Source organism: Orbicella franksi, chromosome 7 (assembly GCF_964199315.1).
Source record: "Orbicella franksi chromosome 7, jaOrbFran1.1, whole genome shotgun sequence".
Lineage (NCBI taxonomy): Eukaryota > Metazoa > Cnidaria > Anthozoa > Scleractinia > Merulinidae > Orbicella > Orbicella franksi.
The window spans coordinates 12,432,699-12,458,636 of record NC_138151.1 but is presented as its reverse complement, the minus strand read 5'-3'; the positions used below and the strand labels follow the sequence as shown (position 1 = coordinate 12,458,636).

Here is a 25,938-nt window from a genome sequence, read left to right as displayed (position 1 = left end):
AATGGCAGAATGGTGTACGTAAGCGGGGCTCTGGGTTGCCTGAGGAAGACTGAGGAAACCCAGAAGGGGAGGATGGCTTTGGTTGCAGTGAGGACGATGTTGGCAAACGCAGATGAAAATTATATAGATCCAAATTCATTTTGGACCAATCATTAAGGCCCGAGGCAGCGGCATCCCTTCTGAAGGCCAGATCGTATTCAAGCCAAGCCAGACCTGGATACTGACGGGCTGTTTGAATAATGAGGAGCTTGTACTTCGTCAGGTCCAACCAGCGCAGGGGATAAGATGCACACAGGACCAGCTGGAAAATTGTGAAGGCCTCAGTCCAGGTAAGAATATCCTTAATTTCAACTTGCCTGCGTTTGGCGTTGGACACGAGGAGTTTACCCTCTAGGAAGGTCTGTGGTTCCTGTTCCACAGCGCGAAGATTTACCGTAAGCAGATCCGCCAACTCCACGAACTGGCCCTCTACGATCTTCTTGGCCAATTTTGCCGGGATTGGTGCATGACCTGGACCGACAATAAAAGCCTTCTCAGACTTGGTCACTGATGCAGAATTACCGAGGCTTGGCAGGCTACTGGCTACACTGGAACTAGCGAACGGAGAGGTGATGGGGGCCACAAAGCGGGCCGAGCTCGAGTCAGTGATGGCCGACACGGGAGAAAAAGTAGGAACAAAAGCAGGCAAAGTAAACATACCTGACGACGCCCCAGAAGCCACAGATGAAAAGTTGGCATCACAAGAAACAGCAGTCGATTCGGAGGAGCTAGATGGAGCAACGCCAACAGAAGTGCCAGGGACGGAGGAATTTAATGGCGAGGGGGCGTTCCCTTGAATTGCAGAAATGATGGTAGGAAGTGCGCGAACAACAGCCTCCGCGATCGAATCGACGGCCAAAGGCACCACAGGGCCAGAGGGAGCCGTTGAAACCACTGTCGGCGCGGAAGACAACAGAGGTAAGTCCTCCGAACGAAGTCCGGCAGACAAGCTATTGTTGGTTGAACGAGGTGGGTTCGGCATGATGTACAAACCAGCGACGAGCGAGTTAAAGACGAACCAAAAACGCGAGAGCGGGCGAAGAAACCCCGGTGGATGAATGACGAAATTTCTTTTTATCCCCAACTGGGAACCGCTACACTAAGCCCGCCAAAACTCCACGCTATCGGAGCGGCGAGCACACTAACGGTCCAGGTACGAGAGAACGACGAGCGAGTTAAAGACGAACCACGACAGTTAAAGACGAAACACGACAGCGGGCGAGGATACCACGGTTGGCGAATGACGAAATTCTTCCCAACTGGGAAACGCTATACTAGGCCAGCCAAAAGCCAGGCTATCTGAACGGCGAGCACACTATCGGACCAGGTACGAGAGAAGTGAAGACGAACCACAACACGGCGGTGGAGACAGGACGAAACAAAAACGCCACGGTCGAAGATCGAAGAACTTCTATTTTAACCGGGACAGCGACCGAGATAGCTATCGAAGCAATAGGGAGAACGCCGAGAACCGCTAAACTATAATTCAATCCACAACGCCACACTAACAGAGTGATGAACACACTGCGAGCACATGGGACGACAACACATGTACTAACCAAATATACCGCTGGACAATGTCAGCCCCAGGGCTCTCACGACCATATGACTGTTGCAAACGCTACAGAAACACACCAAACGCTAAACAAACGCTAACAGATGGCCAAGGCACTAACAAACGCCTACAAAAAACGCTACTGACCAGACTGGCTCCTGGTCATAAACTATGTAAAATTTCATAGAACTATATCAAACGCTACAAAACGCACCAAACGCTAACCAAACGCTCACAGACGGCCAAGACACTGACAACCGCCTACAAAAACGCTACTGACCAGACTAGCTCCTAGTCGTTAACTATGTTAAATTCCATTTAACTATATCAAACCCATCCATACAGACATCTCTCTAATACAGACAGTTTCCTGTGTACCAACAAAATTCTCACATTTCCTCTCAAAAACCCTCTATAATACGGACCCTCTCTGAAAGGGATAATGGACACTAAATCTCAGTCCTAGGAAGCAAATTAATAAAAATTTAACCTCTTTATTACGGACATTCCAGGGACCAGGTGTCGATAATTTGCGGCATATACCCTTTCCTGTCGGTGGTTACCCAAACATTGATACTGTATCATTCAGCAATACCAATACCAGGACATGTCAGAATGTTAGTTTTCAAGACTTACATTTACAAAGGCAAATACTAGACAGTGTAATGGAAACATAGTGACCTCTCAAATACGGAGACCTCTCTAATACGGACACTTCGCCCTGTCCCTTTGGTGTCTGTATTAGAGAGGCAGGGTTCATATGGGTCCTGGAAAACCTGGAAAGTCCTGGAATTTTGTTCTGACATTTTCCAGGACTGGAAAGTCCTGGAAAAAGGCTACTGGTCCTGGAAAGTTCTGGAAATCTGTTAAACTCAAGTAAAAAATATGAAATGTATGGCAGACAGTAAGGAGGATTAACATTGAGATCTTGGGAGTGAAAGGGTTAATGTGAATTTTAGAGTCCTGGAAAAATCAATCTGAGTCCTGGAAAAGTCCTGGAAATTTGTTTCTGAAAAAGGATACAAACCCTGAGAGGTTCAACTGTGCATGTACATACAAGTACATGTACAGGACATTTTATGTATATCTACTTTGTAATCAGCTGCGATTGTGTTATTATGAGAACATATATTCTTTCTAAATGTTGCTGTTGTTTTCCTTCTCTTTTTTGAAAGGAATGGCACAAGATATCATTGGATGACCTTGAAAACAAGCTTGATACTGATTTTAAGAAAGTAAGGCAAAATCACCATTCACTTCTTCTCTCAAGAGTTCCAGAATTTAAAATAATAAGGTAGTCCTTAACCTCGTTTCGCAGCGTACAAAAATGCAGTCCACACAAAAGTTACTGTTCAGGCTCTGGTTGTTCGAAAGGTGGATAACACTATCCACCAGAAAAACTGCTATCCAGCAAATAACATGGTTTGTTTTGTTAACACCTATACACAGGACAGCAACTGGATAGTGATTTATCTAATGGATAGCATTATCCAGTCTTAACGCAATTGAAGCCTGTTGTTTAATTTGAATTTGTAACATATTACTTCAACTTTCATCCTCAGACTTGGTAAGTAGCTAGAACCACCTTGCAGAGATAAATAAACTATGCTACATGAAATCACTGCTCAGTAGCTTCTATTTGAACCTTGAAAAATCTCAAGACTAGCCAGCAAGACCAGGACTACTACACCAGATGGTAATTTTCAGTGGTTGCCACTGCCTGCAGAAATTTCTGGTCACAGCTAGCACTCTATGTATGACAGAACACTTCATTACAATCAGGAAGGCCAAGGGTTTGGATACTGCACCCCTCAAAATCATTATAATTCATCAAGTTTACATGTAAAGAAAGGAAATCATAACCACAATGTGAAGGTGTTTGGATATCTGATCTTCATTAGCATTGATTTTTTCAATGCAATTTCTCTGTTTTCTCCTAAGTTTTAGTTTTGATTGTTAAGATAAACAAAACACTCAAGACAGTGTTGACCACATTGGCAAACACTTTGAAGTTTGTCAAAAATACTCCTCTGTTTGTTACATTTTGAACAATCGAGACTTGTACATGTTTGGAAATATGGTAAAGCACAGTCTGTCATGTGAAATATACATGTATCACTGAGACTGGGTCTTTGCAACAGTTTATATTAAAGTTTCTTTGTGAAACTAAAATCAAATATGTATATCTCAATGTCTTTTTCGTTTATTTGTTCTGAAAGATAACATCTTTTAGTGCAAATAATCAGACTGTAATTTAATTAAGATTAACAGTGCTGACTTAATGCAACTTAATGCTGACTTTGTTTTGCTCCTTTTCATCGTAATTTACATTTGCAGGGTCATACACAAGAAAAGGCTGATGAACTGCATGCGCGTGATGGTCCTAATGCTCTGACACCACCACCCACTACCCCTGAGTGGGTGAAGTTCTGTAAACAGCTGTTTAGTGGCTTTGCCATGCTGTTGTGGATTGGAGCCCTTCTTTGCTTCATCACTTACGGAATCAAGGTGTCTCAACAGGAGGAACCAGATAAGGATGATGTGAGTAATAATTATAAAAAATAAACCTTACAAAAATTTTGAGAAACTGTTTAAGGAGGTCATGCCCAAATTGTCTTGATCATGGTCAGATTTTTCTCTTGAAACTTTTGTTGTACATAACTAACTAGACTTTTTTGAAAGGTGATTAGAAGCATTCTGAAGACTGTATTTCAGGCTTAAATAATGTACTATGTGAAGGTCTGCTTTTGTGTTTATTGAAATAAATCTGTCCTTCACATTCCTGGCAATCATGAAACAATGTTTGCTATTTTTGGCTTATTTTCATATTGAATTGCCGTCCACAAGCCTTGCTTATACAGAAACAACCTTGCGTCCAATTTTGCCCATGTTTTAATCTGTACTGATCTTTTATTACCATACTTTTGGTTCCTCTTATTTGCTTTGCAAAGTGCTGTTCTGCAATTTGAAACCATGGTTATTCCTACTAGGTTTTCTGTAATGCCAAACTCTTTATGCTCACTTGTGCTCCATTCCATACTCAAATTTGCAAATTATAAGCCAATCAGACTCGGCATGTCTACTGTCCAAATCATGCATACAATACAGAAAGTATGTGTACTGTAAAAGAGATTCAATTTCCCATGTAGCCACATTTTAAATCAGGGGACATGATGGCCACACTAAATGGTTACTGCTGTGGACCCTGGATAGAAATTATCATAAGCCAAGGTGTGGATCAATCTGTTGTGCTCTTGAACAAGACACTAGTTTACTTTCACATTGTCTCTTTCCACCTAGCTGTGCAAATGGGTAACACTGCATTTAACCCTGGAGGTGAACCTCTTTCTTTCACTTTTTCAGCTTTACCTTGGGATAGTTCTTGCCACAGTTGTTATTATTACAGGATGCTTCTCATATTACCAGGTCAGTGGAGGTCATGTTAAAGTCAAATACAATGTAACTCAAAATTGGATTTATTTGTGTGCAGGTTTTCTAGTTGATATATTTTCACCCAGGAATCAATTTTAAAATTCCCATCTTTGCTATCTCATTATTAGGGGCCATCAATCTCTTTTTTTATGAATTATTGTGATATACATAAGGGCTTGGCAACAAGGGCCAGTAGCAGCTAGGACTAAACAGTGGGCTACTGGCCAATCTTTGGCCGCCTACTCTCATCTTGCTTTACCATTACTTTTGACAAGAAGGCTAAAAGAAAATGGAAAGATCCTGCAAAAATATCAAACGTCTGAGTTGTAGTAAAGATGCTGGGATTTCAGATGTGTTTTCATTTCCCTCTTGCGATGGAAGCAGTAGATCGAAGTATCATGAAACGTCTGGAACATTTTCAAAGAACTGGGGAATGCAGGCTTTCACATGTGCTAAAATGGCATCTGCACCGAAGAAATCAAGGCAGTCATTGCTGAGTGCATTTTCTCACTCTCAGCCACTTTCAGAGTGGATTCTTCGGTTTCTTTGACAAATCATGATCTGAGAGATCTTGGATTGATCTGTTAAGTAAAGAAATGCAAAATCTGTTTTTGGATTCTTTCAGATTTAAGAATCCAATCTTGGATTTTCTTAAAGAAATGCACCCTATGACACCTTGATGGTTTATTATGGTTTATTAAAAATCTCTTTATCCCAATAACTCACGTACGTTTTAATATTTTATTTTCATTTTCATGAAAAATGTTACCTTAAATAATGAACTTTAATTTGGTTGAAAAAAGAAAATTTTAGCAAAAATACCCCCATGGAAGCTAAGAAAATTGAATAGGCGAAATGAGTTAATTGTTGACTTCGGAGGACAAAACAAAACCAAATACAACAGAATTTCTATGCTTGTACTATAACGGCTGATATTTGAGAAAACAACAACGGAAAATAAAATAAAAGATACGAGTGAAAGTCAATTTGAAAACAAGAAATCAAATAGTCAATTTCTTACCCTGCAAGCAGTTGGTTTCTCCTATAAATGCCAAGCGAGAGAGAAACCACTGCAAGCAACCATCTGCTTTTTCATCGAGCATGTGCAAATTCTCACTCCCCACTTGCTGCATTTGATGTCAAATTCATTTGTCAATTAATTTTCGCTGGAAGTGTTTGTACAAAAGAATGCAAATTTCTCACAAAAGGTGCTGACAAAAGAGCGATCCATACACCTTATTCCAAAATGGCAGCCAGTTTATTATTCTTTTGTTTACATGGTAATTGGCCCTCTTTGCCTCGTCAACATGTACAAAATACAAAAGAATTTTGAAGTGAAAATGAGGCAAAGAGGGCTAATTAACATGCAAACAAAAGAATAATGAATTGGCCGCCATTTTGGAGTAATGTGTATGTTTTCATGGCAGTTGAAGGAAAAAAAAATTCTTCACCAGAAAGATTTGAGGCTTCTTTACTCTATGATCTTCCATTCTGAGGTCACCTAAACATTGATTTGTATTTTTCCTTTTTATGTTAAATCCCAAAGCAGTGATTTCTATGTGATAGGAATGAAAACAAGACCTTTGAAGTTTTTGGATTTGGCCCGTAACATGCCATTATTGCCTACACTTCTTGAGCGCACAATTTCAAGAAGAACGACCATCTTTCTAGGACCCCTCTAGTCCTCTTAAAATATGCTCGAAACACAGATTCTGATTGGTTTATTTGTCCTCAAGAACAATGGAGCAATAAGAGAACCAAAAAGTCTTCAGGGAGGGTAGGACAGGCAAATGTCCCCACATGCTTTTTTCCAGGGGTGGTTATGGGCAGCACAGGAAATTGGAGGGTTTTTCGCGTGGGCGGTTACAGTCAGCATGGGTGTCAATGGGTTATGCAGTGGGTGTGGATGTTAGCAAATTATGCAGATCTGCATGACCGCATCCTGTAAAATGCCCTGACATGTGGATAGTGATTTTTACTAGCAGTTGGCTACATGTAGCTTTGGCATTCCTGTTTTCCTAGGTAAGGTGGGCCCTAACATCTATGAGAAGGTCCTAACTGAATGAAAAGCTCTACAGTCTGGCTGCGAGTATAGTTTGCCATTATTACTACCGAAACAGGTAGACCGTGAATTCAAAGACAAGCGTGGCGGTTGACTTCGGCGCCAAATGTCAACGATTTTGGTCATGTGGCTTTGTTTGTCAAACTAAAAAGTGAACGCATGTGGTCACATTTCAGTGCGTGATTGAACAATGGCGTATTCTGTGAATAGCAAAGGGTGAACTCTAATTCACAAGAAATCCATAAATGAAAGCTTAAGAGGAAGCATTTTAGACTCTATCATCGCGGAAGGCAGAGAACTGGCATTAGGATTTTCAGTTGTAGCATTGTGGGCTCCCATTAAAATAATGGTTGACTCCGAAGTGCGAACAACAGACTTAAGCAGCAAGGAGAAAGGAATGTGAGCGTGTGCATTCACCTTTTGGATTTGACAAACAAAGCCACGTGACCAAGATCATTGACGTTTGGCACCACAGTCAACTGTCATGCTTGTCTTTGAATTCGCGGTCTACCTGTTTCGGTAGTATTATAGTTTTACTAAATCTTTATTTTTACTGTCGTGTTTACAGGAGGCCAAAAGTTCCAAAATTATGGAGAGTTTCAAGAAAATGGTTCCACAGGTAAGAAACATGACATTAAATTGAATTTGTTTTCTTACGAGTACATGATAACACATAGATCATTGACTCCTTGCAGTTCTTTCTCCCAAATGCCGGATTCCTTACTGTTTGCAGCCATTTCAGTCTTGTGTACCTTTGTTTTGTCTGGCCGTTCTCCATCTTGTCTCTGTCTTTTTTGTTTTTGTTTTTGTTTCTTCTCTCTTTGGAAGAGGGGGGGGGGGGCGGAGGGGAGGCGGGGCTGATGTGTGATTTGTAGTTTTCTTTTTCCACCTCGTTTGTAACATTCATTATATTTTATGACTGAGAATTTAATTTCTTCATTGTGGTTGGCTGAGAGCAGGCCAATTTATCTTTAATTGTTAATTTTACACAGCAGTGCAAATTAACGTGCATGTGTTTGCAATTTTCCCAGTCATACATGCATACAGTAATAAACAAGTAAACATATGAAAGCTCCAGCAATCAAGGATTTACACTACTCATGATAGGTGAAAATGCTTTTAAATTGCACTCACCTAAAGGCTCATGCAATTTTGAGAGAGTTTTCAAATATAGTTGTAAGTGTAAATCCTTAATGTACTACTCACATTCATACAATTACCTATACTTGTTTTGCAAAATTCACTATGCCTTCAAGTCTTTTCTCTGTTTCTGTTGACTCCTTCCCTGATTGCGTTTTCTTCACTTGAACATGAAACTACATGTACTTGTCAGTTTGGTCGGCTAAGTTCCCAGTGGCAATTTGATCCTGGATATTTTTTTCTGTAGGAAGCCACTGTCCTCCGTGATGGAGAGAAACACAATGTCAATGCAGAAAAGCTTGTGATGGGAGATGTCATCTTTGTAAAATTTGGGGACAGGGTACCAGCTGATATCCGAGTGCTTGAAGCTCGTGGATTCAAGGTAACTGATTCTTTACTATGCATAGCAACCAATGAGATTTCTTCATTTTGTATAGACAATAGATTATGTCAAATCGCTTTTTTCGTGTTTGCCAAAGTGGGCAAAGGCCAGCTTTTGAGTTATGTTGAAGGATTTTGAAATACAAAAAGCTTTAACTGTAGTAGTTTGTTTCGTTATTATATAAAACAAATAGTTTCCATGTTGCTGTTCGTCTGTTCAGTAATAGATCACAAAAGACATCAAAATGTGGTAAGAACATCAGTGACACACACGGCTATCGCCTCGAGTGCCACTTTTTTATTCTTACCACATTTTGAAGTCATCCACGATCTATTACTGACCAGACGCACGGCAACATGGAATCTATTTGTTAAATAGATAGTGAGTAGCATAGCCAATCAGAGAATGATATTTGTGATAGAATGCTAGTAGATTTGTACTAATACTCATTAGAAACACAGAACTAGCACAAACTGTTGGCATAATAATGGTGCAATTAAAGAAAATGTACATTTTGATGATCAAACTAGACAAGTTGTTTTCTTTTTTCATTATTGTGTTTGCTAAAAGAAATAGAAAACATGTTCTCTGTGTTTCTACTGAGTTATAGAAACACTCGTGAAAGTTGGGAGGCTCATGTTCCCACAGCATTTCTCGTTCTCCCAATTAAGCTCCCACTCACATTCATAGGTGTATGGGTGCTTTCGGACTTCAAGGGGTGGTGACCTTCTTGCCCGAAAAATTTACGCAATGACCGAATGCATGATTGTTGAAATCAGGATGCAAATGCATTCAAATTGTCTGAAAAACAAAAACTTTCACAATCCCCACATCTAATGAAACTACTATACCTTGTGGCATTAAACTTTCACGAGAGTTTAATTTCGCGGATTTTGGATTTTTCAAGTTTTGCGGGAATAAATTTTTGCAAATTTGGATTTCAAACTTTACTCCTGGGAATATTTTTTCGCAGATGTCATGTGTAGTACTTGAAAGTGACAAAAACGGAAGCCATATAGTCATTTTGCGCTGTTTGCAGCCAATTTCATTGAAATTCAGCAATGTAAATAAAAGGAGTATTTTTTTGCGGAATTTTTTTGGCGGGAGTTTGTTTTCATGGGATTTAATTTTCGCAGATTGATGAGAAATCCGTGAAAATATAGATCCCACAAAAATTTCATGCCACTCGGTAATTCCAAAAACAGTTATATACAACAGTCTCAATCTGAGTAAGATCTAAAAATTATTAAGAGAAAAAGTTCTAAAAAAAGTAACTAACGAGAAACTTTATTTACGAGTTTTAGAAATCACGCCAATAGCATTATTTTGCAATGTTTTCTCTCAAGTGTCATTGCCTGAATCATGAGCATTTTGCCCAAAAAAATCACATAATTTCCTTAGCTAGCCTATTCCCCCCCTCATCCCCCCAGTTCATACGCCAACATTTCTATAACTCAACTTTTTACATATTTTTCTATTTTTTAAATACAAAATGTCTTTTTTGTGATGTTCATTAGGTTGACAACTCTTCCCTTACTGGTGAATCAGAACCTCAAGCTCGCACACCAGAATTCTCTCACGATAATCCTTTAGAGACAAAGAACTTGGCCTTCTTCTCCACAAATGCAGTTGAAGGAACCTGCACTGGGATTGTTGTCCAAATCGGTGACAATACTGTCATGGGACGCATTGCAAACTTAGCTAGCGGATTGGGATCAGGAAAAACGCCTATTGCCGTGGAAATTGAGCATTTCATCCATATCATCACTGGAGTTGCCGTAACCCTTGGAGTGACATTCTTTATTCTTTCCGTGATCTTGGGATATGAGTTGCTGGTTGCTTTTATATTTTTAATTGGTATCATCGTTGCCAATGTACCGGAGGGACTTCTAGCAACTGTTACGGTAGGGAACTATTAGACAACATCATCATAATATCTTGTATCTTAATGAACGTACACCTGTGCATGTACATTTGTGCACTCGTTTCCAGATCAAGCGGTCTGGGTTCGAGCCCTGGCCAGGGACATTGCGTTGTGTTCTTGGGCAAGACACTTTACTCTTACAGTGCCTTTCTCCACCCAGGTGTATAAATGGGTACCGGTGAACTTAATGCTCGGGGTAACCCTGCGATGGACTTGCATCCCATCCAGGGGAGAGTAGAAATACTCTTAGTCACTTCATGCTACAGAAACCGGGTTAAGCTCCGGCCTGGTGCGCCACTTGGCTCGTATGCAGACGTCACCTACCCTTACATGTACATGTAGATTGATGCTTACTGGTAAGTAGTTTCTAATAAAAATATTGTGTTAACTCGTGCATTGTTATTTCAATTTCAAGGTTTGTCTGACATTAACTGCAAAGCGTATGGCAGCCAAGAACTGTCTGGTGAAGAACTTGGAGTCTGTTGAGACTCTTGGCAGTACATCAACCATCTGCTCTGACAAGACGGGAACTTTGACACAAAACAGAATGACCGTGGGTAAGTGAGCATCAGTCAGTTAGCTCACATTAAACAAGTTTAATCATGCTAAGTGTAAAAGTGAATAATTGTTTCGTAGTTTTTCGCCTGGGTGGAAAACAGTGTTAAAGCAACACTGAGTCATCTAGTCCAGGTTTAAGGTGAATTTTGATTCTTTTTTTTTTTTTTTAATGCAAATTTTCATTGTCATTTTCTATTATAATGAGTACATTGACAATGTCAAAATCCTAGAAATAATTTCTTGATTAACTCTTAACTGTCAACCAGGCACTGGTGGTTAGGCCAATCCAGGGAAAATTATCATGACATTAGCTGTATAAAAGCAACATGCTTCTGCTGGGTCCTCTAAACCCTAGAACTGTTATGGACATTACCTAGAAGTACATTAGGAACAGTGTAATTTTGTTTAGCTTGGTTAGTCCACGTAGAGTATGATTTATGGAGCATCTGACAGACCTACCTCAATGATTATTAATGATGTTTTGTTGTTGTTGTTGTTGTTGTTGTTGTTTTTGTGTTTGTTTTCCCATTTAAATATATTCAGTATATTTTTCCCGATAGCACACATGTGGTTTGACAATAAAATCTTTGAAGCTGACACCACAGAAGATCAGTCAGGAACTCCTATGGAAAAGGTACTTAAATACTTGTAGTTATTTACCAGTCAAGTAAGTAGCTATTTCTAAGGACTGCTTTCTATTGCAGACTGATACCTGGAATTCGCTGGCTAAAATTGCAGGCTTGTGTAATCGTGCTGAGTTTAAGACAGGCCAAGACGGTGTTCCTGTTCTCAAAAGGTGAGAAATTTGTTCCAGACCATGGTGGCGGAAAAATTTTGAATTCTAGTGTCCCAGTTTTTAGGTGCCCCTCACTAAATTATTACTTGTCCAATAGGTGTGGAATGTCCATGTCTTATCAGCTGCATCATTTACTAGGTAGTGCCTGTAATTAACAATTAGATTATGAGCTTCAGATTTCTATCACGTGATAGTTGATGAGGACACAGCCCAAGTCATGCATAGAAATCGAGAGTGAATAGTCTAATTGTGTTAGTATAAATCTAGTAGACATCCAAAAGTTTTACCTAAATTCTTTTCAAAGACACTTCAAAAACGCAAAAAAGCGGCTGCCGGGGCACACTGCTAGCTACATACGCTACTCACCATCTATAATAGAATAGATAGTGAGTAGTGTAGCCAGTCGGAGAACAGCATTCATGATAGAATGCTAGCAGATTTATACTGATTATTGATAGACTATAACAGGATGAATGCAAGCAAAGTATGCTTGGATTTTAAATTAATACATGCTTTCAACTCATGGTTTTGCTCATCTTGCAGTCCTGAGTTGACTAGAAATTATCACTAACAAGACTACTGAAGCTAATTTCACTCTCCCATCGGACCACCAAACTTCCAGTTTCTCTTGCCCAGGAGCAGAATTTACTTACCCCAGGCAATCATACCTGTTTTTTTCTGCCCTGCTGATTTGGCAAAGTTATTGTTAACATTGCAGTCTGCATTGCATCGCTGCAAATCATCAACTGATGGAACTCAGTGGAAATAAATATTTATCACATCTGGCAGATGCACAGGTTTTATTTGTGTAGAAAAAGAACACCTGGAAACACTGAAAGTGGGTGTGTACTGACTCTTGCATATCCTGGCATTGGTACCCTGGTCCCCTGTTCTAATGAGAACCACTGTGTATTCGCCTGTATTCAGGGATAGTCTGGTCCTCTGAGTTGACTAAAAAGTCGTATATACAACTAAAAAAAGTACAAAAACTTATCCACTGGATGAGTGAGTTTGACTCTACCATAAAAATATTTCTTAACATTTCTTATGAGTTACTGTACCTGCATTCTGACGACTTGTCATCTTTCTGGAACTTTTAGAAAATAGAGAATGATTTGCAGATTTCTTTTGCAATAAAGTTATCATTTTGTTTCAGCCATCTAGGATGTTGTGGTATTTTTCATGAATGAAAATCATTGCAGGCTCAGTTTTCATTTTGTGAAATGCTGATGCTCTGTACTGGAAAACCACAAAAACACATTCCACTCTCACATGACATGTTTTCATTAGGATGTGGCATTTAGTAATGTTAGCACTTCAGAAGAACAATCCAAGTTCGAAAAAGAAGAATGAGTGTTCTTTTCAATATACATGGCAGTCAAAGAGGCCTTGGTTTTCATTTGTACCTGGATCATCTGTGTCTGCTGACTCCACAACATCAACTGCCTCAACTAGGGGCACGATGTTCTGTGAGACAGGTCATGTGAAAATAGTAACAAAGTAAACTTTAACATAATGTAACATAAACTTTATTAATGTGTTGAAATATTTAGCCGAGAGGAAACACCCCTTTACTAATTGGGGACACTTTGTGTTAACATGTTGTTAAGGCACTTCTCTTCCCTATTGAACAGGCTAGTAAAATTTTTTTTTTTTTTTTTCACAACAGGGAAACAAATGGTGATGCCTCTGAATCAGCCCTGCTAAAATGCATTGAACTTCAAGTAGGAAATGTGTCTCAGATGCGTGAGAAAAACAAGAAGATTGCCGAAATCCCATTTAACTCCACTAACAAATACCAGGTGTCCATCCATGAGCAAGCAAATGATGAGGACCCTCGTTACTTACTGGTGATGAAGGGAGCACCAGAACGCATTCTAGAGCGCTGCTCCACAATTCTGATTAACGGCAAGGAAGAGGTTTTGGATGACAACATGAAAGAAGCTTTTGAGAAGGCTTATCTAGAACTAGGTGGAATGGGGGAGCGAGTGTTGGGTTTTTGCCACTTCTTCCTCAATGTTGAAGAATATCCTCCTGGATTCGAGTTTGTAACTGATGATGTAAGTTTAAAGCTATCCTCATATGTTTTCTTTAGCTTGGGAGCAGGGCTGGCATAGAGGTGAGAATGCTCGCCTCCCACCATTATGGCCCGGGTTGGATTCTGGCCATTTGTCATCTGTGGGTTGAGTTTGTTGTTGGTTCTCGCCTTGCTCCAAGGGTTTTTCTCCCAGTTTTCTGCTTTTCCTCCCTCCTGAATAAAAGAACAACATTTCCAAATTCCAATTTGTGACCCTCCATAGGATTTCAGTGACATTGGTGATGGCACATGCACGACAATTTCGCTTGGTAGGACAAAAGAGTCATGTTTTTACATGCTACTACCTTGTCAGACAAATTCCTCATTAAAATTTTTCTCTGTTTGAAGCTATATAAACATTGCTTGTTTTATGCCAGATGACAGAGAAACCATTTCCCGAAGGAGCAAAAGGCTGTAAAGTACATGAACAATTCTTTTGAGAGTTCTTTCGGTCAAAAGTTGGGGATAGGGAGCCCTATAACATACTTATGGCAAAATATGCTTTTTGTTCTCAGCCTCCTAATTTCCCACTTGAAAACTTGTGCTTTGTTGGTCTCATGTCCATGATTGATCCTCCTCGTGCTGCTGTCCCCGATGCCGTCAGCAAATGTCGCAGTGCTGGAATCAAAGTTATCATGGTCACTGGTGATCATCCAATCACAGCTAAGGCCATTGCAAGGGGAGTGGGAATTATATCTGAAGGTGAAAATTGATTGTATTTTCAATTCATCTGTTTAGTCACCAAGTTAAGCATAATGCTGTTTACTATGGTGTCAGCAAAACAACTGATAAACTGAGTACATTAATTAGATCATTTTAACCTGACATCATCAAGTTTAAAAATCCAAACCTAAAGAGCCACCAGAGTTTCAATCCTCATCAGGCATAAGAGGTGCAAAATGTTTGTCTATGTTGGATACCACAGGCGACTAAATTTTGCCTTTGGGCAACTGGTAAAAGTTACTTTTTCGTATAAGCTCAAGTGCAGGGCACCCAGGAATTTTTTTGTGGGTAACCTCTGGTCTCCTCATAATATTTCTTAGACCACAGCCTTGCTTTTCAGCTCAATATCATCCCTCAGGTTGAAGCCAGCACATTTGAATTTCAGAGTTACCTGTATGGTGGTGCGTGATAAAAAAATGATTTACTTATCCCGTCATTTTTAGTCATTTGTGAAGTAAAAGTAGTTGCAAAAGTGTTTATGTAAATGTAGGTTTGTGCAGTATAAATAATCAGTGGTCTAAATAACCAAAGTAAGCTCCACATGTCGACACCTTTTTTCTGGCCGCCACATTGGTGTCCCACGAGGTACACCAATCTGGCAGCTCCATACTGGGCTCTGTAAATTTTTTCAAAACATTTCAACAAATAACTGAAGTTTGGGATAGTGCACAGGCCTAAAACTTGGAGAAGGTTCTTGTTTATTTATCTTCTATAAGGTCACGTTTTCTTGACTTCATTCACTGAATGGTTTTTGAATTATTATTATTATCAGTATCATTATCATTATCATTATCGTTATGAGTCATTATTATTATTATTGCGTGGCAGAGAAAATTATCTATTTGCAGTTCTGTTACCACCATAGATAATTACAGCTGAAAGCTGACAGCGGTTACCAACTCGATTCTTAACATTCAACAAGGCATCTTCATTACTATCGTCAAGACTGCATTTAGATTTCCTTGACATCTTTTTTATTTCTCTTTGCTTTGCTTTTTTTTTCTTTACGTTCACTAACCCATAGATTTATGTGAAGTAGCTACCGTAAGTAAACAGAAAATACATTGTTAAGTAAGTAGATACTCACTCAGTATTCTAAACTGTATGTGTTTTTAATATGAAAGATAAAAAAAATATTAAATAAAAAAAATCATTACTGTCAACCTAAGTTAAGCTGATATTTCCACTGAAATGCTTCTTCAGACATGGAGACTGTGGAGGACATTGCAGAGCGACTGGGAGTTCCAGTGGCTGAAGTCAACCCTCGTGATGCTAAAGCAATTGTAGTACATGGAGGACAACTGAAGGTACCAATTATATTGTCAGTGTAAAGAGAAAGTATTGATCCAGCCCTGTAGTTAAATGTTGGACTTCAACAGATAGCAGTCTCACAAAATCGTCAGAATTTTTTGTCTTCTTGTCAGGACAGTTTCCTTTATGCTTTTTAAACTGAGACACCCCTCTATCTGAAACAACAGGCCGTTGAATCAGTCCTTGAATTTCCCTATGTTTCCTTAAGAGCTCTAGCACCCTTTGTCAAAACGCCTTTGAAATTTTCGTGGAAAGGTCTTCATAATAGAAAGTTGAATCTAAAATTGTTGCACGGTGTTGTGAATGTTCTCTCTTAGTTAAAACTGTAAAACTATAAAAAAAAATTGCAAAATAAGGTGCATAATAAGCTTTTTGAACACACACCTAGAGTTTAAAGCATGAGTGATGAAATATCTGTTTTCACGTTTTATCTCAGTAGATGTCAACATCAAATTCATTTTTATAATAGTTGCATGTGTAGAGATGACTGTAATTTCTTCTCAGGATATTTCAAGGGAACAGCTAGATGAAATCCTAAAGAATCACACAGAGATTGTATTTGCCAGAACGTCTCCACAACAGAAGCTGATCATTGTTGAAGGCTGTCAGCGGCAGGGTGCCATTGTTGCTGTGACTGGAGATGGTGTCAATGATTCCCCAGCCTTGAAGAAAGCTGACATAGGTGTGTAAATTCAATGGCATCATAGAACGTGTTTCAATTGGGTCTTTTGAATTTTGGGTCTGACATACACAATGGGTTGTCTGTTATGTTGGTGACTGGTTCATATGCAAATAACTTTATAAAAGGGAGTTAAGTGGCTATTGGCATGACGTTATAACTTATTAACTGTTACTATTCAGGTGTTGCTATGGGCATTGCTGGCTCAGATGTGTCCAAACAGGCAGCAGACATGATCTTGTTGGATGACAACTTTGCTTCCATTGTCACTGGAGTTGAAGAAGGTATGTACACAACTTTACTCAATAATTGTTACATGTAGTTTTGATTCCCAAGTTGAGGTTTATTTTTCTATTTTCTTTTACCTTTTTTTTATCATCTTCTACAGTCATATGTTTACAATAAAGACATTATTTTGATTAATTAAGTAACTATATTGAGAGTGATTTTATGGGGAAGTAGTCATTTCCAAGTTTTGCAGAGTAGAATTTGAAAGATGTTGCCTTTGTAATCTGTGGTTAGTAGCATGCAGTCTTACATGTAGGTTTGTTTTAGTTCACTACTAAGTCTGTCTATGATGAAGTGTCATGGATTTTCTCATCTGACAAGTGATGAGAACACCATGCTGCCTTCCTTCTGATACAGCAGACAAACTTTGTTATCATGCAAAAAATTTTTGTTACTATTTTTGCAACAAGTCAAATCTCTTTACCGTCCATTGGTAAGAGCTTCAGTCTGTCAGATGAAGTGGGTTTGGGTTTAATTATAAGGCTGTGGCACACACACACACACACACACAACAGATAGGCTGTTTTACATAAGTTACAAGGAAGCATCACAATCAGACACTCAGTCACACAGTGAGAACTGCTTTTTGTGTCATTTTAGTAAAGCTTGATCACCAGGCAGCCAATGTCAGTATGAGCAGGGTTGTCAAACCCAGTAGTTAGCTGTTTGTGAAAATCATTTCATGGCTTCTCTGGTGGCCGAAACTAAGGGTGCTGGTTATGACATAACCAGCCACCTTCTCCAACCAGCAATGAAGCCTCCTACTTCAAGAATTTGTGACAACCCAAGGTAGTCTCCTACACAGACGCTCTTTGGGTTCGTCATGCGATTTTCCTCTCCCACAGGAGAGGAAGATTGTATGACAAGCCCAGTGGGTGTCTGTGCAGAAGGCTACCTTGGATAAGGCTGCACTCAACATCATGAAGAAGGAAATAGTGGAGACCAAACGTTTTTCAGTTGAACATTGAGCCCAAAAGTCACTCTGTGTTTCATTTGGCTGTTTCCGCTTATAAGCTCCTCCCCCCTCCCAAAAAAAAAAAAGAAAGAGAAAAAAACATGTTGAAAGTTACACAAACCTGGGTGGAGCAAGACATTGACAAACCATTGTGTTCTAGAATCTCTTGGGTCAAGAGCAGAGTTTCTGAAAGCATGTTGTTGTTTCTCAAAACAGTTCAGAGTGTTATTGGTGACCTGAAGTACTAAGTATAAGCTTCGGTATTATAACAGTTTGATGAATATGATCTGTTTTTGTCTTCAGGTCGTTTGATCTTCGACAACTTGAAGAAGTCTATCGCCTACACACTGACCAGTAACATTCCCGAGATCACGCCATTCTTGATGTTCATCATTATCGGTATTCCCCAACCCCTTGGAATTATCACCATTCTCTGTATTGACTTGGGAACTGATATGGTAATTAAGTCTCGTTTTCTTACTGCATAGCAAAACTTCAATCTAGCGTCCATGCCTCTCCTCAATCTAGTGTTCATGCCTCTGCTCAGTCTAGCGTTTAATTAACCTTAGTATATACTGCAAAATAGTTACAATATGGCTTTCTCGCAAGGTTGTCTTAATATCATTTTCCAGATTTAGTTGAATTTATAAAATTTTCCACCTCAATTCGAGTAGCTTTACTTCTACGAGCGAGCTTTAAAAATAAAATTTCTATTTTGACGTACCGCGGCATTTCAAGAGCTGGTTTCCATGAAAACACCGATGGCATTTGTATTTTAGAGTCATCTTCACACATAATACGACCTATATAGGTCTATATACTGCGTCACTGACAACAAAACGTAGAGTGCTGCATCCATTCGAATCAAGTGCTGCCTGACACAGAAATGGAAAAATCATGCGTCAAATGCCTTTGCCTCGTAGCTTTATTTAGCCTCACACACAATACTTTGAATTCATGAAAAATTTGGTGGGGCTGTGAGGCCCGCATCCCAAAGCACTCGCCCTTTTAAGACCAAAATCTGCGATTTTTTCTTCGAACCTTACGATTACTGAGCTGTTTTATTCGCATATTCTTAATATGAAGAGAGGTTCCCTTCATACAAGAAGTTTCAGACGTATACACGTCTCCGTTTTTAGATACAGACGAACTAAAAATGGCTTTACGGGCCCGAAAAGTTTCCGGGACTTTCGAGAAAGGGGCCCCTGACCCTTAAATTATTACCTTGTTTCAGAATGAATGGCTGGTCTTATCGATAATGATGAAAAAAGCAGCAGTGTGAGACGAAAATGACCAAAAGTCCGACACTACATTTCTGAAATAAATGTCTTAAAAAAACCTCATACCCTTTGAGGCTGGACATGCCTATATAGCCGATATAAGGGAGTACCTCCCTCCCCTAGGGCAGAGTCAAAGTGAAGTATCACAAGTAAGCACATTTCAAAGTGCATTGGCTGTAATAACTGATACCTGTCCAGTCAACTTAAATTAAATAGCCCTTTCTCTTTTGCGGTAGGTTTATTACTACACCTCGCCTGGACGAAAAAACCCGGGCTCTGGCAACTAAGCGGATCAGTGCAGGGCGTAGCGGCGCATTAGCACAAATCCCCCTCACCCCGGGACTTCTCATGCACAAGATATCAAAACCCCCGCCTTTCTCAGACTTTGAATATCTTTCCGGAAACGAAACACTATTTCCTTCTGAGAAATAGCTTCTTGTTTTGAATTTCCCATTACTTCCAACTTAAAACCATTCCCCTTGGATTTGCCTGAGTTTGGAATAATGGGGTTCCACTGTAAATTTAAAATGCCTAGTTCAATGAATGTAAGTATCCCTTTGACCAAACAGTGTTTAACGAGTGAAACTTGTTTCATACTTGTTCCATGTCCTCAAGTGATCTCTGGTAGAGTGACACTTCCTGTTAGACGTGTTTTTATTAACTTGCACCATTCTTACTGCCTTTCTTCTGCGCTGTAAGGTTCCTGCCATCTCCTTGGCATATGAGAAGGCAGAGAGTGACATTATGAAGAGGAAACCTCGTGACCCCCAACATGACAAACTTGTGAATGAAAGGTACGTGAACAATAACATTGGTCGTAAGACTTACTTTCTAATTCTCTGGCAACTTCCTTTGAGCTTCTGCCATTCCTGATAAGACTTGATTGTTTCCGTTTGATTGGCTGTCGGCTCTGTCTACTCCGCTATTGGTTTATTGGTTTTTCATTAGAGGTCTCTTGTATTTTTCTCGAAAACAACCAAAAAACATGATTTCTGTAACTTAAAGTATGATATTATTGAAGTTGTTGCAACCTTTGTCATTTGTTTTCCTTTGAAGAGGCAGTGTGGCTGAGTGATTAAGGTGCTGCACTTATCCAGAGGTCGCGGGTTCAAGTCCCGCTCTGACCACTAAGCTGGAGTTGTTTCTCGGTAGACCCTAGTTCAACTCCTCGGTCATGCTTGTAAATAGCCAACTGGTCTGCCTCCCTCCAGTTGAGATTTTTAATCCTATAGTGTTAAGTTGAAGTATTTCTTCCTTCCAGTTTAGGTGACATGCTTGTGAACTAGCTAGTTGCAGCCAAGCGCATTGACCATTGAAAACAGCAACCTTTGAACATATTTTTTTGAACATTAAGAAAAAAAAAAAAAGGCAAAAACAAGCTTATTATCTAGGTTGCGAGTTCATGAAAAGTGCTTAAAATGCTAAAATATCTAATCCAAACCTTATCCAGACATAAGCCCACCAAAAATTCTTTTTGAGCAAAAACAAGCTGAAGGCTTGTTCCAGTACGTTCAGTATAATTACGTACTGACAAATTCTCTCCTTCATCAGATTGATTGCTATGACGTATGGACAAATTGGTTTTATCCAGGTAGGTCAGGAAACCTAGAGCTTCGTGGAGCTCTCTCTCTCTCTCTCCATGATTTTTCGTGTACGTGAGACGTCCTGCCCTTTTTCTTCTCCTAGCATTATACATTTCAATCTTTATGTTGTGAGCTGCAGATAATTTTGGATATTTGTCCTCCGGGTTTCCATCGCAAACTTCTTTGCATCGGCGTATTTAACTTCTTTAAACAATTAATGGATAAGCTTTTTTGTGTTATGCAGAATACTTAATGAGATAAATACTGTTTTGGGATAGTTTTCTTAGCAGAGAGAGAAAGTTGGTCTCGGGCACTATTGTTGCTTTTGTTGTTGTTGTTGTTGTTGTTGTTGTTGTTGTTGTTGTTTATTTTTGTTTGTATTTTCACCAGGCTTTGGGAGGTTTCTTCACCTACTTTGTGATTATGACAGAGAATGGCTTCTTACCAACTCGTCTGATTGGAATCCGAGAAGAATGGGAAGACAAGGCTAATAATGGTGTACTGGATAGCTATGGACAAGAATGGGTGAGTCACGTGATTTACTTCGGTGGCAGTTGCGTAGCAACCATGTTTGAAACTAGTAATTAAATGGGATCACCGATGAAGTCTGACACCTAAAGGGACTGGGTCGCCCAGTTTTAGGCAACTTCAGCGTTTACTAAGTGGACATAGAATTAAAAAAAGATGGGCAAAATTTGAGAAGATTGAAACAGATTGCATTAGGGCAAACTCAGACAACATCTGTCGGCCTTTTTCTCACATTGTATGGAAGTGTTATTTTTAACGCTCGGAAACCATCGTTTTAAATCTTTGATATGTCTAATGTGGCCAAGTTGTTGTCAACAGAAGACTGCTGTTCAGACAAGTTGAAGTTCACAACTCGTAGTTGGCAAACATTGACTGTGTTATCTAAAATGCTGTGACCTACAAGCCCCTTAAATGCGTAAGCCTTCGCCAGTGTAAAGAAACATTATCATGGTAATCTTGCTTAGTGGCTGAGTCATACCGAAAAGTCTTTGAATCCTAAAATTAAAATACTCGGCTACGAAAGTAGAAAAGAAACAGAGAATAATAAAACTAAAACGAAACAAGGCTGGTTGGGACTGGGACGATACTTGCAAAAAAAAAAAATAGGACGTTTAATTTTCGGACACTTTTTATCTGATTTTGTACAAATGTGGGACCTAAAATACGCACGTAAAACACGAATTAAATGGAAACAAAATCTGTGAAAAGTTTTATACCGTAGTGTAAAAATTTCAGATGCTTAAAATTTCGGACACGTGCTTTAAAATTTTGGACGGTTTTATTTTCAGGCACTTTTTTTGTCCGAAATTAACATCGTCCAAACTCTTTTGCGAGTAATTTAGGGGAACATCACGAAATCAAATCAGGAACACCACTGACTAATTATGACTGTGTTGAGTCACGAATTATAATAATCTGAGCTGTTTGCTTTCCTTGCAGACCTACAGTCAACGAAAAATTCTTGAATACACTTGTCACACCGCCTTCTTTGTCAGTATCGTTGTTGTGCAGTGGGCAGATCTGATCATTTGTAAGACTCGCAAGAACTCCATTTTGCAGCAAAAGATGACGTAAGTTTCGAGGCTTTGTTGTACAACGTACAGGGATTTGACAGACTGCGATTTCGAAACTAGCAAGAACAGCATGGAAAAGAGATTTGAGTCGTGTTCTTTTAGCGATCACCCTTGCTAGTGAGTTGTGTTGATCAACTTTTTCACCCTACATCAAACCCACTGGAAAGGTTTTATTTGGTTGAAATTTCCAAGGAAACACTTTTGCGACCGTTTTCGGTGGGAAACAAATGAACAATACTGAACAATCCCTCTACCAAGTTAAGCTGGTATGTTTTCTAAACAAGATGTCTTCATATCTTTTCTTTCAGGAACAAAGCCCTAAACTTTGGTTTGATTTTTGAAACTGCACTAGCGGCGCTGCTTTGTTACACGCCTGGTTTGTCCACTGGTCTGCGGATGTACCCATTACTGTAAGTACATTCTGGCCTTGCTGTGTTCTGTGTATCTAACCTCGTACCCAGAATCCCTCTGACTGGTGGCCTGGAAGCAAGCCACCCTGGAAGGGTCTGATTGGAAGTCCGAAACTATCGGACTTCGGTTGAATAGGCCCTCCGCACGATCCGGTCACATGGTACAAAATCACACATGCTGGGACGCAAGTTGCACAGTGGGACTTCCAAAACAATGGCAGGTCAAATGGACTGGTACGAGTTGCTTTGTTTTGGAAGTCCCACTGTGCAACTTGCGTCCCAGCATGTGTGATTTTGTACCATGTGACCAGATCGTGCAAAGGGCTTATTGCGCGTGTCAGCTGAGACACATGTTGTTCAGTCGAGTCGCTGGTGGTTTAGTTCCGCTCGTTTTCATTATTTCTAAAACCAGATAAAATCAAGCCTTAACTGAATTTCTTGAGAGTCGCTCGTTTTAACAGCAAGAAACGAAGACTCAAAGAACGAGATTACATAAAACCGACACGTTTTAAGTACATTTTCTACGATGCACGCGTTGACGGTGTTGTATTGTAACTCTAAGTCACCCTCGTCTGGTCATGAAGTGCTCAAGTGGTTACTAACGAATGTAAACTGCTTGTTTGTTTCTCAGTGCTGCCTGGTGGTTCCCAGCTGCTCCATTCAGTTTGTTGATCTTTGTGTACGATGAGTGCCGCAGATACATCATCCGAAGACACCCAGGATGTAAGTAGTTTTTATTGTCTTCTCTCTGAAATCTTTCACGGGCGAAAAAAGCGCGGGAAAGCCAGCAACCCTTGGTTCTTGTTATCTTGCACCTGATTGGTGAGAAAGAAAACAACTTGGCCCTGATTGGTTTGTAGACAGTACACGTGATAATTGGCACCAATCATTTTGAAAGGAAAGTCAAACTTTTAATTTAAAACCGCGCGAAACGTAATAAGAAGAACACAGTCTGGTTCATGAAAATCGTACTCTTGTTGTGTTCTTTTCCTCAGGTTGGCTGGAACAAGAAACATACTATTGATCAAACATTATCGCGAGTGGAATTTTGCTGCATTGGTTTTTTGGAATGATCACGCACTGATGTAAACCACGCTGAGAGTGGATTGGAGTGTAATGGACTGATGAATCACCCCTTGCTGTGATGGCTTATCTTTTAGAGTGACAATCACGTGTCTTCGATATTATAAAGGCACTTTGCGCTGATGTATTCTTAATATATGCTAAAGCCTTTTTTTCATTTATCAAAGAATTTAAAAGCCCTTCTCCATTCGTTCATTCTTCCTATTATATTGAATATGATATAACTGAAACATTGTTCTGCGAAATCATCAAGACCGTTTTATGGTTTTTTGAAGGGAAGATATTTTTGACAAGCTAGGCCATATTCCATATTATCGTACCAGAATTGTGATATTCGCTCATTCTGTACAGTGTTATTACGGGCTTATACAAGAATAAAAACGATTGAACATTTTTATCATGTCTCGGTGTTCCTTAAAAACTGTTGCGTTTCGAAAGCAACGATCCCAGAAAGTATCGACTTCCCGAAAGAAGCGAAAAAAAAAAAAATTAAAGACGACCTTCCGAAAGAACTGACTGAAGTAACCTCTCTTGGCACATCAGAATACAATGATTGCCATATGTCAGGAAATGGTCAGGGAAAAAAAAATTCTTCGAGGTCAAGGAAAAGTCAGGAAATTTTACTTTGTCAGGGAAAATTGACATTTTGAAGAGAAGTCGGGAAAATTGAAATAATTTAACACGGCTGATTAAATACCGTTGAGGGCTGGATGAAAAACTTTTGGGGTCACTGTGATCTCAATGATATTTTTCCTTGATGAAGAGGAAGATTTGTTGAAAAGTTATCAGTCTTCATGAACGGGCGGAAAGGACGGCTGTAAGTTGAGGCCAGAAGCCACTGCTAGATGTGACATTTCGTATTTATTTGGTCAGGGAAATTTGATTTTCATCAGGGAAAAGTCGGAATTTTGAAAAGTTAGATCTGTGGCAACCGTGTCTTGGCTCGTCAGAATTTGTGACGAGCTCAAAGGATGTCTTCATAGGAGGCTCTACGACTTAACAGTCATTTCATGTTTCGAAATGCTGTACACCAAGAGAGAATAAAGAGTAAGAGAGTTAATCCCCTATACTGGTCGTATTCCCAATCCCTCTAGTGATATTTAGACTTACCCAGTTCTTCCTCGGGAATGCGTGCCAAGCACGTGGCGTGGATGTTTTCAATGGAAAATGAAACTGCATGTTAACCCATATAAACATTCAAAAGAAGATAAAAATTGAAAACTGAAAAGGTAGAAAAATCTCAGTGTCATCTTGTGAAAAATCACAAATTAACATTTCGGGCATGGCCCTTCTTCAGTGTCACACTGAAGAAGGGCTATGCCACCCGAAACGTTTGTGATATTTCACTAGATTTGTCTACCTTTATCAGTTTTCAATTTATTTTCTTTTGAATGTCTTTATCCATTTAAGTGTCACGCATCAACCGGGAAGAACAATAGACCATTTTTCAGTTGTCTGCTTAGTGACCTGGCCTTTGGATGGCAGCGAGGCTGGGGCTCTCCAGAGCTTGTTTTGATACAGACCTCACTGGTTTTGTTGTGTAAAACAAGTTGTTCTGATGCTAACTACGTGCATTTACATGACAAAAGCAGTGCGGTCTGTATCAAAACAAGGCCAGGTCACTAAGCAGACAACTGTAAAATGGTTTGTTCCTTTCGTTTTATGCTTTTTACATTTATGCATGTTAACACCCCTGGGCTGTTCACGTGAGCAAAATCTCCCTCATAGGATTGGCTATTTCTAGACCCTACTTGGATCTCTGAAACAGGAAGTGTCTAAAAATAACTTGAGGTGTTACCTTGGTAGTAAGGCCTGTATGTGGGATTAACTCTCTTTCTTATCCTCCATCCTCTCTTGCGTAGCCACCCAAATAACCACTGCAAAGAAGGCTAGTTGTTGCTGCGTCAACGTAAATCCGAGATCATGGTTCGACGAATGAACGGTAAGGCCGAACAATATACAGAAAAAAAACCAGCGCCTGTAGTCGTTGGAAGACCTCCATGCAGACTGGTCTCCAGACGACTCCCGCCAGAAAATTGAAAGACGCGACGGATCTGGCG

General features: G+C 39.7%; 1 protein-coding gene across 1 annotated transcript in view; it reads left to right on the top strand.

Annotated features, from left to right (window-relative positions):
- Positions 1–24,275, top strand: part of LOC145491943 (sodium/potassium-transporting ATPase subunit alpha-3-like) — a 33,769-nt gene extending 9,494 nt beyond the window's left edge. Inside the window, exons 4-25 of the mRNA XM_081471246.1 lie at positions 2,770–2,829; positions 3,932–4,135; positions 4,958–5,020; positions 7,657–7,707; positions 8,476–8,610; positions 10,128–10,514; positions 10,950–11,091; positions 11,653–11,726; positions 11,797–11,888; positions 13,558–13,948; positions 14,481–14,667; positions 15,892–15,995; positions 16,504–16,681; positions 16,861–16,962; positions 18,225–18,379; positions 19,901–19,995; positions 20,753–20,792; positions 21,175–21,309; positions 22,252–22,382; positions 22,694–22,795; positions 23,427–23,518; positions 23,791–24,275. Coding sequence (XP_081327372.1) covers positions 2,770–2,829; positions 3,932–4,135; positions 4,958–5,020; positions 7,657–7,707; positions 8,476–8,610; positions 10,128–10,514; positions 10,950–11,091; positions 11,653–11,726; positions 11,797–11,888; positions 13,558–13,948; positions 14,481–14,667; positions 15,892–15,995; positions 16,504–16,681; positions 16,861–16,962; positions 18,225–18,379; positions 19,901–19,995; positions 20,753–20,792; positions 21,175–21,309; positions 22,252–22,382; positions 22,694–22,795; positions 23,427–23,518; positions 23,791–23,819 — 2,949 coding nt within the window. The 3' untranslated portion in view covers positions 23,820–24,275. The remainder of the gene's footprint in view (positions 1–2,769; positions 2,830–3,931; positions 4,136–4,957; positions 5,021–7,656; positions 7,708–8,475; positions 8,611–10,127; positions 10,515–10,949; positions 11,092–11,652; positions 11,727–11,796; positions 11,889–13,557; positions 13,949–14,480; positions 14,668–15,891; positions 15,996–16,503; positions 16,682–16,860; positions 16,963–18,224; positions 18,380–19,900; positions 19,996–20,752; positions 20,793–21,174; positions 21,310–22,251; positions 22,383–22,693; positions 22,796–23,426; positions 23,519–23,790) is intronic.
- Positions 24,276–25,938: the final 1,663 nt, after the last annotated feature.